The sequence below is a fragment of the Osmia bicornis genome, chromosome 16 (genome assembly GCF_907164935.1).
Source record: "Osmia bicornis bicornis chromosome 16, iOsmBic2.1, whole genome shotgun sequence".
NCBI lineage: Eukaryota > Metazoa > Arthropoda > Insecta > Hymenoptera > Megachilidae > Osmia > Osmia bicornis.
Genome location: NC_060231.1, coordinates 3,248,374 through 3,262,388, shown reverse-complemented (window position 1 = coordinate 3,262,388; position 14,015 = coordinate 3,248,374). Strand labels below are relative to the sequence as shown.

Sequence of the window (14,015 nt, the reverse complement as noted above, 5' to 3'; positions counted from 1 at the left end):
GGGTATGTTAATTTAAAGTTTCAAGTTTAATGAAAATTGTAAGTTGTATTATTATTATAATTGTAAATGATATCTTACATCAGAGTTCACTGTGGAGAGGAAGTGAGCAGCCACGTGTTCTGGGAGAATGTTCGCCAGGAGCTTCTGGTTGTAAGCCTTCAGGTGCTCCATTTCCTCCTTCTCCTCCGTCGCTTGAAGCTTCCACAGAAAGTCCAGTCTGCGTTCATTCAGAACGATCGATCAACATTCAAATCACTTTTTCATTCGTCGAAAAACAATCCGAGGGGACATTAATCTTCATTTGCCATTAAAATTAAATTATCTTAGGTGATCAAGTTAAAAGTCCGCAGCTTCCATTCAAATTAAACTCTGTGCAATGAAGGTCTCCTTAAGAAAAGTTTAAAAGTTTGATTTACTGTTAGAATTAATTGAAGAAGAACTTGGGCAAAAGGAATTAATTAATTCGTTTGTGAGATTTTGCAGGAGGTGAAAAATGTTCCTTGCCTGTAAGTAGCCTCAGTGTGTTGAGAGTGTGCGACCAGGCAAGCCATGAAGAAAACCACCAGAACACCTGCCAACCACCGTCCAGTTAGTTCGACGTCCTTCTCGTTCAAAGCCTCGTGGATGCTAATGGCGAAGTAGGTGGCCACCACCAAACTCAGTATAGCTACTTTGAACACCGATGTCAGGATTTGATAGACAGCACAGGTGATCATGACCAGCATCACGAGCACAGGGAACAGCTGTAATTATCAGGATAGAATATTAAATTTAGGAACATTAGTTTAGGATAGTCTTAAATACAATTGAAAGACAAAGGGGTAATCTTGAAAAGACCAAGTCTCATAGGTAGCAATTCATTTTTTTATTGAACCAAAATCACTTGTTCAGTATTAATCTTCAAGGCACAAGCGCAAATGAAAAAATAATATATTTTAAATATTTCCTAGGTGGGCTTAAGCCTCTTTTCTTCCTGGAATTACAGTAAAGATTCGATAAATGCGAAGAACTCATCTCCACCCAGGGCCGGCTCTGGGTTTAGGCAGACTAGGTGGCCGCCTAGGGCCCCCCAAGGTCCAGGGCCGAACCTGGGTCTAGGCAGACGAGGCGGTCGCCTGGGGCCCCCCAAGGTCCAGGATCCCCAAGGGGATTTCTAATTATGGCAGAATGGGGTCTTCGTTAACTCTAGAATTTTAACTCTAGACAGAGCCGGCCCTGGGCCTAGGTAGAGTAGGCGGTCGCCTAGGGCCGCTCAAGGTCTAGGACCCCTCAAGGTCCAGGGCCCCCCAAGGTCCAGGATCCCCCAAGGTCCAGGGCCTCCATAAGACCTATTTAGTAAGAACTGTCAAAACTTTGAAGGGGGCTAGGGGGCAAACGAGGCTTTGTCGCTATAAATCCTTTTGTGGGACTTTCCTCTCTAATCAAGAATAAGCTTTGGCGAAAATTTCAGAAAAATCGGAGTATTGTCACTTTCGGAAGTACACCCTTTATTATGTATCATTGTCATTTCTATCAACTTACATCAGCGAAGACGGTATAGTAGCAGACATCGACAGGCGTATCGATGGTCTGGAAGGTGACGCTGGAATTATCCGGCCATTCGAGGAACGTCGATGTGCCGTTGCTGCAAACGCGTCCACCCTCGAGCGTCAGCTACGATCCAAAGAAACAGACGAAGACTGATCGATTTTATTTCTTCTTCGGTATACTCCTCGGTCTGCATCGTTCTTGCCTAACGATCCATCAGTTTCCTCGAACACGGAGGATCAGAGGATCGTGGTCGGTTTCATTAATCATAAACTGCCTTGGACTGCACGAAATTCATCGTTTCGGTGCAGCGACACCGATGATAAATAGCAGCCACGCGTTTGATCGTTAACGCGCTGATCGCTTCTGTCTTCCTGACTATCCACGTAGTAATACGTCGAGTGGGATACACGTGTCAAATTCTGATGCATCGTAGTGCAGCATTTTTCATTAGATTTTATGACACTCGTATCGGTTGGTGGAAATTCTTTTTTATGAACGTTGACGTATTACTACGTTCCACGTACTAACACTAGTGGAATTAATTCTGGACACGTTTTATTTCGCATTTATTCAAATTATTTAATATTTTATATTCTATTCATTGCTTTCTAGTTTTAGGGCATCGTTTATATAAAAAAATTTAATATAGAATAAAAATTACAATTTCAACACATCAAAGGAGATAGAAAAAAACTAATTTCATCCTGTGATTGGCTATTTCACATCATGCAATAACAGCACATTTTAAATTAAAATTTTCAAAAATTTACAAATCAAATCGGGTGAAAATATTAAATATAAACATTATAGATTACAATAAAAATATTTACCATATTTCTGCAGAAGTATGAAATAAAGAATATTTTTATTCAAAGTGTCCAGAATTAATTCCACCAGTTGTTACTTTACTGTATTTATTTGAATTTCAGGTTGAGAGTTTGAACGTACTACTACGTTTAGAGCTTACCAGCGGTGAGAGAGCCGTGACGAAGGTGAGGAAGACGACACACGTGGCCAGGGCTTGCGCGACCCCACGGTTCTCGAACACGTGCACGGAGAAGTTTCGAAGGCATCGTGGCACCCTCTGAAAAAATACGAAACATCGAATCTCGTTATTTCTCTCCGGTCATTGTCGACGAGATTCTGTTTGCTCGAGTAACGGACGACAGGGTTGCAACGGGTGAATCGATGATTTCCACCGGTGACCTGGAATCTCGCCACCAATTCAAGATCAAGAGGAAGTGGCAAGGTTCCAAAGGGTCCGTCCGGGTAATCGATTCCAGTCACGACTGGATATCGCTGGAAACGTACAGCGTGTAACCTCGATTAACCGAGCAACGGTTCGTTTCACGCTCTATTAACGCGTTTCGCACCGCATCTGCCATCCGAAACTCACTTAAGGGGTTGTGCCTAGTCAGGAGGCCGAAAAAAAGCGGTTTTTCAAGTATTTTTTTTTGGAAAAACTTTTGCATTTATTTTAATGAATCTTTTTGTTGATCTTCACGTATACACTCATATTTTTTTTTTACAAAAATATTGATTTGTCCAATCTTGTTTCACCTCCAATCCTGCTGGATCATCTGAAATCAAAAAGCAATGAAGATTTAGTTAATATAAGGTGAAATCTTGTCATTTTGTTCAAACGTGATATTTTGCTTATTCCTTCGATTAAGGACAAGATTTTACCTTATATTAAGTAAATCTTCATTGCTTTCTGATTTCAAATGATCCAGAGATATTTAGCTCACCGCAAGACGCCTTTTTTTGGAGGTGCTCTCAGAAATCGACAAATCAATATTTTTGTAAAAAAAAAGTATGAGTGTATATGTGAAGATTAATTTATAATTCAATGTAAAAAGATTCATTAAAATTCATAAAAATTTAATTTAATTTAAACATTAAAATTCATTAACACGTTGAACGCCACAGTGAAGATGGGCGCTTTTTCTGGGACGTATTAAAGCTCTAATTAAAGCTTGTGAAATGGCAAGTAGAAAGCTTGAAATTGAAATTTGAAAATGAATTATTACTATTCTTAGTAATTACTAAGAATTAATGGCAAGTAGAAAGTTTGAAATTTGAAAATTAATTATTACTATTCTTAGTAATTACTTAGAATAGTAATAATTCATTTTCAAATTTCAAATTTCAAGCTTTCTTAGTAATTTTCTTAGTAATTACTACTATTCTTAGTAATTACTAATTTTCTTAGGAATTACTAAGAATAGTAATAATTCATTTTCAAATTTCAAATTTCAATCTTTCTGCTTGCCATTAATTCTTAGTAATTACTAAGAATACTAATAATTAATTTTCAAATTTCAAATTTCAAGCTTTCTACTTGCCATTTCATATTATTTATGCCATAGCAATCTTACTTAAAATAACGTTTTTCTATTGTTTCCTTTTAATTATTCAGGGGTCACCGGTGACCCTCATGGCGTTGAACGTGTTAAAAACGTCTTTCCAAAAGAAAAAACTTGAAAAATCGCCTTTTTTTCGACCTCCTAACTAGGTATAACCCTTTAACCTTTGCAGAAAACTTTGAAACTCGGACAAATATGTTTTCAACGAACTCTCACCTCGTTCTTTTCCGCCAAGAGAATCCCATTGATCGAGGCGATCAACAGTATACTCACTCCCACGCACGTGTAGAAGTATACGCTCCTAAAAGACAATTTTTTTGTTTGTTTCAGAATCCACCTTTGATTCGAGACGTTGTTATTGGTTTATATGAGAGGCGGTGTAGGATATAGAGGGACGAAAGTAATCTGTGATATGTTGGAAGGAAAAATCGAGTTTATTTGCTATGGTTTGTTTACCCGTACAGAGTGATTGCTATAGCAATCACGACCACCGTATAGACGAAACCAGAGCACACGAAATATGCGGACAGCATTCGATCTCTTTCCCTCGAGTACTGCAACAAATAGTTGAAAAAGAATTTTATTTCTCGTCCGTTGTCGCGACACAGGAAATATTGACGACGTAATCGTTCGAAAACACCGAAAAATAAAGGGTTATCCAAATTGAGTGAAAACCAAAGTATTTGATTTTTGTATGGTTAATTTATTTCAATACAAAGTCTGTTTTATGACATTAATTATGGAAAACAATGGTCCTTCTTTGCCTTTTTTTGCGAGCTTGATACATTTGACCAAAGAGTAATTTTTCACGAGGAGACACTAATTTGGGTGTTTTTATGGGGTTTATGGAAAATGAAGTTTGTCTCAATAATCCAAAGACTATTGAGGAGCTGAACAAAATCACAGTTGCTGTTGATGAAATTGAATTCCACTTGTGTGAAAATATAATGGAAAATTGGGAGGACATTGAAATAATTAATGTCGTACAGTAGACTTTGTTTTAAAATAAAGAAACCATAAAAAAATCACATACTTTGAGTTTTATTTCAATTTGAAGATTTGACTATAATTTTATCCTCTAGAATTATTTATTTTATTTTTATTTCCTTTAAATTATTTTATTTATTTATTTCATTATAATACATATCGTTATAACCGTGGTAATCAACGTGTTAATTAAAGGGCGAGTCGATTAATAAACAAATTAATTAAAGGGAAAATTACGGACAGCTATCGAAGATCGTTCAACGATGAATAATTATTCAATCGGAATTTACCTTTTCCTCGACGTCGGGTCGTCGAAATGTTAAAATAAAAGGTGTACAATATTCGGCCCTCAATCGATCTATGCTCCTGGCGTCGATTGCTCTCATCAGGTACTCGTTCACCTCGTCTTCAGGATCTTTTTTACTCTCTGCCGTCTCTCCAAAGCCCAATCTATCACGAAAGCCATCGTTTTCAACAGAAACATCTGGTAAATCGCGATGGAAACTTCACGGTATAACAGATACTTCTATCCTCTCGACTCATCGATTGCTTTTCAAATTTTAATTGTATATTAAACTTTACGGAATAAAAATAGAAGCTCGGTTGAAACATTGATTCAAGGTATTTCTGACCGATTCTGTTAACTTTCCTGGAATTGGAGGCCTGGATAAATTTCAATTTATAGCCGGATGCTGCAGAGTTTTATTATTAAAACAATAAATGTACCTTGAAATTTATGGAAATTAAAATGCTTCAAATGCAAAGAGAGATTATACAAATGGTAAACGTTAAAATATCTTTGATTTATATGTTTGAAAATACAGAATATTAATTTATGATTGAAATACAGGAAGATAAAACTGAAATGTTAAATTGCAGGAAATCGAGTGGCTTACTTGGCTTGTTTTCCACGCTGCGAACCGTGACCCATCACCCTCATCTCTTTCGACACATTCCCGTTCGCTGGTAAACCTTTCCTCAACCCGGAAGAGGGTATGTTACCCTTGTACGTGTCCCCGGGGATGATCAGGTACGTTTTGATATTGTGCTCCTTCAGGTACGCGTTTCTTTCCCCTCCTTGACCCTCCTCGACCTCGTAGTAACCGCCGAGGCAGTCCAGGGTCTCCTTCGTGATGTGGACTCGTCTACAGGGAGCAGTGGTAATAAGCACTGATTTAATAGGACTTTTGATCATCCATTGGACTTTATAGGAGACTTGGATCAATTGTGATTCCTTCAGAAGGTATAATTAAATGAACAATATCAAATTTTTTCTTTTCAATTTTGATTGCATTTTTCAAAGAAAAAATTGTGGAATTTAACCCTTTATTTGTTAACAGAATTGGAATACCTCAATACGGTTAATTAAATTCAATTATTTGATGAATATTGGTTGTTGCTGTTGGAGGAAATAAGCATTGATTTAATAGGGGTTTTGATCATCCATTGGACTTTATAGGAGACTTGGGTCAATTGTGATCCCTTCAGAAGGTATAATTAAATGAACAATATCACTCTATTTTCTTTTCAATTTTGATTGCATTTTTTAAAGAAAAATTGTGGAATTTAACCATTTATTTGTTGCAGAATTGGAATATCTCAACATTGTTGATTAAATTCAGTTATTTGATCTAGAGGAAATAAAATACCATAAGAGAAATGTGAATTTTCAGAAATATTCCACCATCATGGATGTTCCTTCTACGGTTACACGAAACTGGAGGAAAAAAATTCATGAAGAGAAAAAGAATTGCTAACGCAATTTCTATGTCTTCCCTCGCTTCTGTTTGACGAAAACAAGGAACAAAGGTGGAAAGCGAATCAACGTTGCATTCTATCGCACCAGTGATCACGCTTCCATTTCTTTTTTTCAATATCCTCGGTACGAATTCTCTCTACCGTTTCGCTGGAAATTTGTTCGCCAACGAGCGAGATAAAGGGAAGAAAAAAAAGAGCTGCTAGCTTGCCTGCGGAACACCGGGAAACGAGTTAAAACTCACCCTGGTATTCCGCCGCTCTCCATGTAGTTGGCCAGGGTGACGTCGTTGCTCCAAACGTCGAATTGCCACTTCCTCAGACCGAGGACACCGCAATGAACCCTGCCTGTGTGGATCCCCACTCTCATGTTCACGTTCACGGCACCCACCTCTCGATAAAGCCTGCAAGTGTGATAAATGGTCTCATTATCTTTTTTTTAATACATAGGCATTAGGGTACCCGATATTACCGGCTCGGGTGGGCTCGGGCGGGTGCAGTCGGGTAGCCCGGCTACTTCGGGTCAGGTCGGATAAAGTCGGGCAGATTCGGACGAGCTCCCGTGGGCCGCGGTCCGCGACCCAACTCTCATGTCCGAACCTGCCCGACTTCATCCGACCTGAGCCGAGACACTCGGGCTACCCGACTGCACATATCAGACACCCGCCCGAGCCCGCCCGATGTTTTCCGAGCTGACCCGAATAGTCGGGCCGCACATCCCTAATAGGGATAGAAAGTTGGCCAGGATTTCAAGACATAAAAGCATCAGAAAATGGCATTTGTGGTATATTCATTCGAAGCCCCAATGGAGTATAGAAAGTAAAAGTATGGAATGATAAAACTCATAGAATTAAAAGTACGGAAAATGTAAGACAAAGCAAATTTCAAAAATGCGCAGGGTTTGGGGTTGGCAGTGCTGCCAACCCATCCCCATAGGCGCGCGGACGATAGAGTTCGTTGGGCAACAAGGGGGCAGAAAAGCCCCCAAAAAGCGCCGGCCCTGTAGGGGCGAAATTAGTGATAGTGATAGTGATTAGAAGCCCCAGTGCACCCCTGTGGCTCGGGGGGGATTAGAATACGGCCACGGTATCCCCTGCCTGTCGTAAGAGGCGACTAAAAGGGGACACACGCACACACACACACAAATTTAAAAATGCGCGGGGTTTGGGGTTGGCAGGGCTGCCAACCCATCCCCGATGCGCGTGGACGATGGCGTTCGTTGGGGAATATGGGGACAGATAAGTCCCCAAAAGCGCCGGCCTCTTCAGGGACGAAATTAGTGAGATGAGATGGTATGGTATTCGAAGCCCCAACTGTAATGAAAATTGCTACATAACCTCTCTGTAAATTATGGAAAGCTCGGATGCCAAAAGTGATTTATTATTCTGCGAGGTTGCTGGAAGGCAGAGCTGTTTATTTCAAACAAGATATGTGGCTAATAAATTCGGATTAGGACGTTCCTGTTGGCCACTTTTATTCCTCTGTTTTTCCCCTATGGCTGTAAAGTCTTGCTAATCCAAGAACCCCCTTTAATTCAGACCCCGTTAATCCGTATCTCCATAGAGCCGTCTCGTTATTCCAGATTAACGCAATATACGCTATTATTGTATTCATACCTCGTGAAACTTAGGCTCCCGGCTTCCTTCGAGTAAATTATGGACACCATAAATATGGTGGAAAATTTGTTTTTTTAATATCACTGTATTTGATGTTTGAAATTATAATCGTTCTAGGATGGCGTTTAATCGCGTTTTATTTTTATTGTCAACAGCGGAGTCTCATCTCTCGCCTTGTATAGGGAATTGCACGCAAGGGAAAGGCGAAAGGAAACGTCTTAAGAGGCGGAAACGAAGTAAACGGGTCAAAGTAACCCGCAGACTCGAGAGACAACAGTCTAGGTTCTTGTTATCCACCGTTGAAAAAGAGCGGCGCCTCGTCAAAGGGATGATTTCCTCGGAGAATAAAGGTAGAAGAGATTGGATGTAAGAATTCTATGAATTCCAATGATTTTTAAAAATTAAAAGGTTAGTCTAAATTTGGAAAATTTCCAATTCTCTAGATTCATACTTCATTTACAATAAAAATATTCTGTTAATTTTAAATATATAAAATCTTATTTTTCTTTACAGTTCTCTAGTTTCATCAGAAACTGATTTGCCGAGGTCACTTTCTTCCCAGCTGCTTTTTATTGCCCCTGTGATTCACTGTTACTCACCGCCCTCTTTCCCGGAGACAAAAGTTTGGTCGCGGGGACAGGAATGCTCAAGGATTTCACGAAAAGCCGGACGAGCTGAATTACAAGGAGGGAAAACTCACGTAATTGCGCTGATCATGTCCAATCCCATTTCCACGCAGCATCGGGCGTGATCGGGTCTCGGTTCTGGAAGCCCGGAGACGCAATAATAGCAATCCCCGAGCAGCTTGATTCTCAGGCAATGATGTTCACCCGCCAGAGTATCGAAGCTGTGATGACAATAATAATTTTCAATCATCAGTCTTCTAATTAATGATTTGATTTTTAATCTTACCAAGCAAACAATTTGTTCAACAGTCTGACGACCTCCTCGGCGGTGCACTGGTCCGACAGCGAGGTGAATCCGCAGATATCCGCGAACAGGATGCTGGAAGAAAGATTTTCAAATAGGCTCTCCGTCGACGTCGGTTCACCGTAATTAAGCGACGGGTGTTAATTGGAATTCATTAGTGGCACGTCACCCGACTTAACGAGCTACTAGTGTCAGCCCCGAGTTACGGTCTAACGTATGATGGACGCGCGTGTATCAGCTTGATGCATCAGGGAGTCGAATATCTTCGAATTACTCGCTCTCCAAACAAGTACGTTCATGGTACTTTAGATTTAGGATTCAGTGGTACCTCGGTATACGACATAAATTTTTTCTGTGAATTTTGCGTCATTTTTAAATAATTATCACAGAGGAAAAATTAATTATTAATTAATTATATTCGGATAAGTAAGGATATCATATAACAAAATAAAACCATTTATTCCATTTGGTTTATTAATTTAGAATCTATCATTAGGTTACATTCATATTTTACAAATTATGTTAAATAAACTAGTGAATATTTTTTATAATGCTGTTCATGACATAAACAGTGTAGGTATAATATCAATAGGAGTTTATTTTTTAAAAGAGAACAGATTAATCATTTTTACATTGCATCTTATGGGAAAGATTAGTTTGGTATACGTCCAAACATCAGGGAGGGCTTAAGGTGGTATACCGAGGTGCCATTGAATTTTCATATTTAGATCCTTTGTTTTAATTTCTGACATTTTCTGTATTCAAAGGAAATTGAATTGTATGTTGTTCCAGGGACAGTTTTGAAACCCCGCTCACCTGACATTCTCGTGTCTCTGAATGTAAATCTTGTGAAACATAGTATCCTTCGGCTTGCCAGCAATGTCGGCTTTCATCTCCATGGCTACGTGTCTGGGTAGCACGCTCAATAGGAGCCGTTCCTGGAAAAAAATTAAAGGAAGATTCTTGTTACACTACACCAGCATGGTAAACAGGAAACGGTGCACTCTTAGCCAGTGATGGGTTCCCAGCAGCTAAGTAGTATAGGGGTGGATATAATAAAATACATTATGTGGCCAGAAGAGTAGATGGAGATGTCAGATCCATAGGGCAGACGAGTAGATATGAAATAGAATCATGGATAAGTGATATAGGGATGGACACCATAGATGGCCAGACAAGTAATATAGGGGCGATTGCCGTGGGTGGTCAGACGTATTGTCCAGGACCGCACGTGGCCAGGCGAGGGTGCCGTAGGTGGTCTAACGAAAATAGAAACGACGGAACCGTAAATAGTAACGATTCTATTTTATTTACTTAAGAATAGCCAATGGTGGCGAAGTTGGACAAACTCCAAGTGGGTATAAATTTTTGAAGCTGAAACTTCCATCCACGAGTAGATACAATGAAACCGTTATAACTGTTTAATTTGCAGGAGTATTCACGGACACGGGTAGAATCGTTGCCTGGATCTCTCCGGTATTCACAGCAGTCGGTTAATTAACCCTGTTATGCAGAGAAGTTGTGTTACACTTAAGTACCCGTGGAGATCTAAGATGTGGGCTGCATAGCTGTACCTGTTTCATGTCAGCCATTTAACATGAGAAGTGCCGAATCTGTTGAAAGGAAAACTACCATCACACGTGTAGTTTAATGTAAACATGAAAATCTATCTTTCCAACGGCTCCTGCTATATCAGCAGGGTGCCGAAAGTGTTCATGGACCTAGGCCAAGTCCATTTTTCACAACCGACACCGCCGTCCCTGAGTCTGCGCGCTACGCGCGCTCGGATTGGCCAAGTGTTTTTCCTTAATAATTCAAAAACAAAGCTTCAAACTACATTCTTGCAAAGGAAAATGTTGTTCAGAATCACACCAGCTACCATCCCCTTAAAGGGCTAACACCCTTTCTGGGACATCGTGTATATAAAGCGCAAAGACGTCTGTCCGTGTTACTTTTCAACTCAGAGATACACTCTATACGTTGATAGAAAGGTCTTACTGAAACTAATTCAAACTCGTTTCGTTTGCGCGGCTAAGTGGCCGGAGTGAAAAGTTACAGGAGTTTCCATTTCCTATAGAAAGTCTATGGGTCGCCATTTTAGCTGCGCGCGCATGCGCCCAATATTACGTAATGTCTTTGAAAATGGCTGCGCTGGTACTACGGTGTATATTTCAAAAACGCGAATTTTCTGGGGGACGAGCGAGTCGTACCTAGTGAAATTATTATTTACATTAAACAATTTATATATTATTAAATACTTAAAAATTAAATATTAATTAATAATATTTATTAATTAAATATTAATTAAATTAATAAATATTTAATAGGAAGAGCAGATGGTTATTAAATTATTGTGACTTCTTCAATGTCTATCTCAGATGTTAAATTATAATTTCACTAGGTTAAATTATTAGACTATCGTAAATGAAAATATGACAGGCATTTAGGTTTCGATGATGAAATATTCAGATCCCGTCGTCGCTGTTGGAACGCGGTGAGCAAATCTACGTCGATTTGGTTTCTCCTATTACTAATATCGATACATTACGTGATCGAGAGTTTGAAATTGCAGAGGGCCTTTGGTGTGGTTAATTTAACGCGGAATAAATCGATCAGTCAGCTCGCGATAATAGCTTCTGCACACCTGTATGACGCAAAATCGAATCCTTCATGATCGGTTAATGCGCAACGGTCCCCTTTGCCATTGGAAGTCACGTAGTTCTACGTTAAATTCGATCGTGATGCAACGTCCATTACTTCCTGCGCTACATGTTGGATTTTCTTCTCGATACTCGATAACACCGTCCAACAAATTTGAACTTTTTCTTGACATTTCGATTCTCACTAGGCGATTCTTATAGTGTTTTGTACGCTGATTACGAATCTGCAAACCGTTTACCTCCTACACGTACAGTTTTTGAGAAATTTGATTTTGAAGAAAAAAACATTTTTCAGATTTAAACAAATCTTCTGACAAATTAATTTGGTATCTTTATTTTTTTTTAATTAATGGCTTATTTTTAAGAAGTTATAGTAACTACAATTATCGATATCATATTCTCGCGCCATTTTTCAAATTCACAAAAGCGCGGGAAAATATTCGAATTTAAAATAGTAACTATGAAAGTGTAATATTGAAGGTACCAAATTAATTTGTACATCTAATAACAGATATTGAAATTCTATTTACACTAAAAGATTTTAATACATTAATGCCTGTTCAATTTTGAACGCAGTTTAATCTTTAGTCAACGTACTTTGCTTTCCATCAACGCCACCTTTGTTCCGATCAACTGAACGTATATCTTATGCGTGCTAACCTAAACTATATTTGTATCAAGTGATGTGATTGGTGCATAGCAGTGACTATAGGTAATGAGCGTGTCATAACCAGAAAGAAGCAGCATAATCAAACTCTGTCTAACCTTATTTATAATATTTGTATCTGAAAATAATAAGCTTATAATTTAAATTAAATTGTTTTTCCCAGAGTTCAGGATACATTTAAACGATCATTGAACTCGGAGGGAGCCCTATTTGGCGCCAATTTTTCAGGATATTTTTCAATTTATCTGAAAGAGTGGAGGTCCAGCGTAAAATCGAATTATACCACGCGATAGAGCAGATTTTTATCTTGAAAAAACACCAGGAGAAAGTTGCAACGTCGATTTTTTTATTAAGCCAGAAAGCGAAATAGCTTCGTGGGAGATGAAATACCGACAGTGGTGCTCCCCATCCCTGAGATTTAATACATTCGTAATCAGGGTAGAAAACACTATAAGAATCACCTAGTGGAAAATGGAACGCCAATTCTCTGTTGGATTATAATCCACCAAGATTACACGAATTTTCCAATTCCAATTTACCTGAATAACTTTTCAAATCTCCAAGAAACTTAATAATGGAGCTGATCCTCGTTAATATCTCCAATGTTTTTCGGGAACGAAGAAAATGGGCTCGCCGATCTTATTATTATTTCCCAATCAGCGAGGATTGAGAAGAAGCTCTCATTGGAACGGTTTTAATTGCGTCCCGAGGAAATTCCATCGCGTGCGAACGGAATGAAATTTCGTTTCGTTAAGGAAAGCGTAATTTCGTCTAGCTCCGTCGAAAACAGCCAAGAAATTGATTATCCAATTTAATGGGACACATTGTCGCCGATCGTCACCTGGAAAACTCAGTTTGTTTAAGAACTGTGCGCATAGTAACTCGAACTAACCAGAACTCTCTGGTCCCGTTGTATCTAGAACTTTAGCTTAAGTCGTAAAGATATTCATTGCGCGCAGCGAGCGAAACGAGCGAAGCTCAATCTGTCCCGAAAAATGTATTGCGTTTTCCAGAGACTCCTCTTAGACGACTTATCCAATCTTGACCAAATTTGGCACAGCGCACCATGACCACAATGTGATGGTTATAGGCCATTGAAATAAAAAAAGGGGCCAGCCATGGTGGAATAATCACAAAAAAACTGATCTTCAATGAAAGAGCATTGAAAAAGAAACGTGGCCGTCGCGGGACCGCCGATAGGAGCGATGCTCAAGTCATAATGCGTAAATTTACAGTTAAATAAATTAGAATTGTTATTTTAGTAATTTTATGGTACAATTGAAAATGAAAAAATCGAGATCGCCTTTGGCGCGAACGTTCTTGTACAAATCGCAAACCTAATCTAAACAACATGGACAGTTCTGGACCCACCATCCGGGGAACATCATAAATAAATTTGGGTCCGAAATAGTACAAAACGACACCGATCGGAGCAAAATCGTCCCAGGGAGTGCGTTTACACCCGATCGACGCGAAATTTCGCTGGATGAGAGAATTAGAGGAG

General features: G+C 39.2%; 1 protein-coding gene and 1 long non-coding RNA gene across 9 annotated transcripts in view; one reads left to right on the top strand and one right to left on the bottom strand.

Moving 5' to 3' along the window:
- The window catches only part of LOC114879773 (adenylate cyclase type 6-like), a 66,348-nt gene that overhangs the window by 11,606 nt on the left and 40,727 nt on the right, over positions 1–14,015 (bottom strand). For both annotated transcript variants that reach the window (XR_006830230.1, XM_029195025.2), the window contains exons 8-19: positions 10,001–10,122; positions 9,167–9,259; positions 8,955–9,101; positions 6,884–7,042; positions 5,780–6,028; positions 5,174–5,333; positions 4,353–4,450; positions 4,113–4,197; positions 2,498–2,614; positions 1,522–1,653; positions 505–743; positions 79–217 (exon numbers count right to left, since the gene is read on the bottom strand). Coding sequence is in view for 1 of the 2 variants with exons in the window: in XM_029195025.2 (XP_029050858.2) it covers positions 79–217; positions 505–743; positions 1,522–1,653; positions 2,498–2,614; positions 4,113–4,197; positions 4,353–4,450; positions 5,174–5,333; positions 5,780–6,028; positions 6,884–7,042; positions 8,955–9,101; positions 9,167–9,259; positions 10,001–10,122 (1,740 nt within the window). In the remaining variant the exon portion in view is untranslated. The remainder of the gene's footprint in view (positions 1–78; positions 218–504; positions 744–1,521; positions 1,654–2,497; positions 2,615–4,112; positions 4,198–4,352; positions 4,451–5,173; positions 5,334–5,779; positions 6,029–6,883; positions 7,043–8,954; positions 9,102–9,166; positions 9,260–10,000; positions 10,123–14,015) is intronic.
- Positions 5,299–10,069, top strand: LOC114879774. 7 transcript variants are annotated; one of them, XR_003789988.2, is made up of 10 exons: positions 5,299–5,370; positions 5,505–5,664; positions 5,763–5,913; positions 5,984–6,126; positions 6,224–6,374; positions 6,471–6,765; positions 8,410–8,662; positions 8,768–8,954; positions 9,190–9,473; positions 9,977–10,069. It is a non-coding gene; the product is annotated as an uncharacterized LOC114879774 (long non-coding RNA). The 7 variants fall into 7 exon arrangements; XR_003789987.2 differs by having other exon boundaries at positions 5,305–5,394; XR_003789986.2 differs by having other exon boundaries at positions 5,305–5,394; positions 5,479–5,664.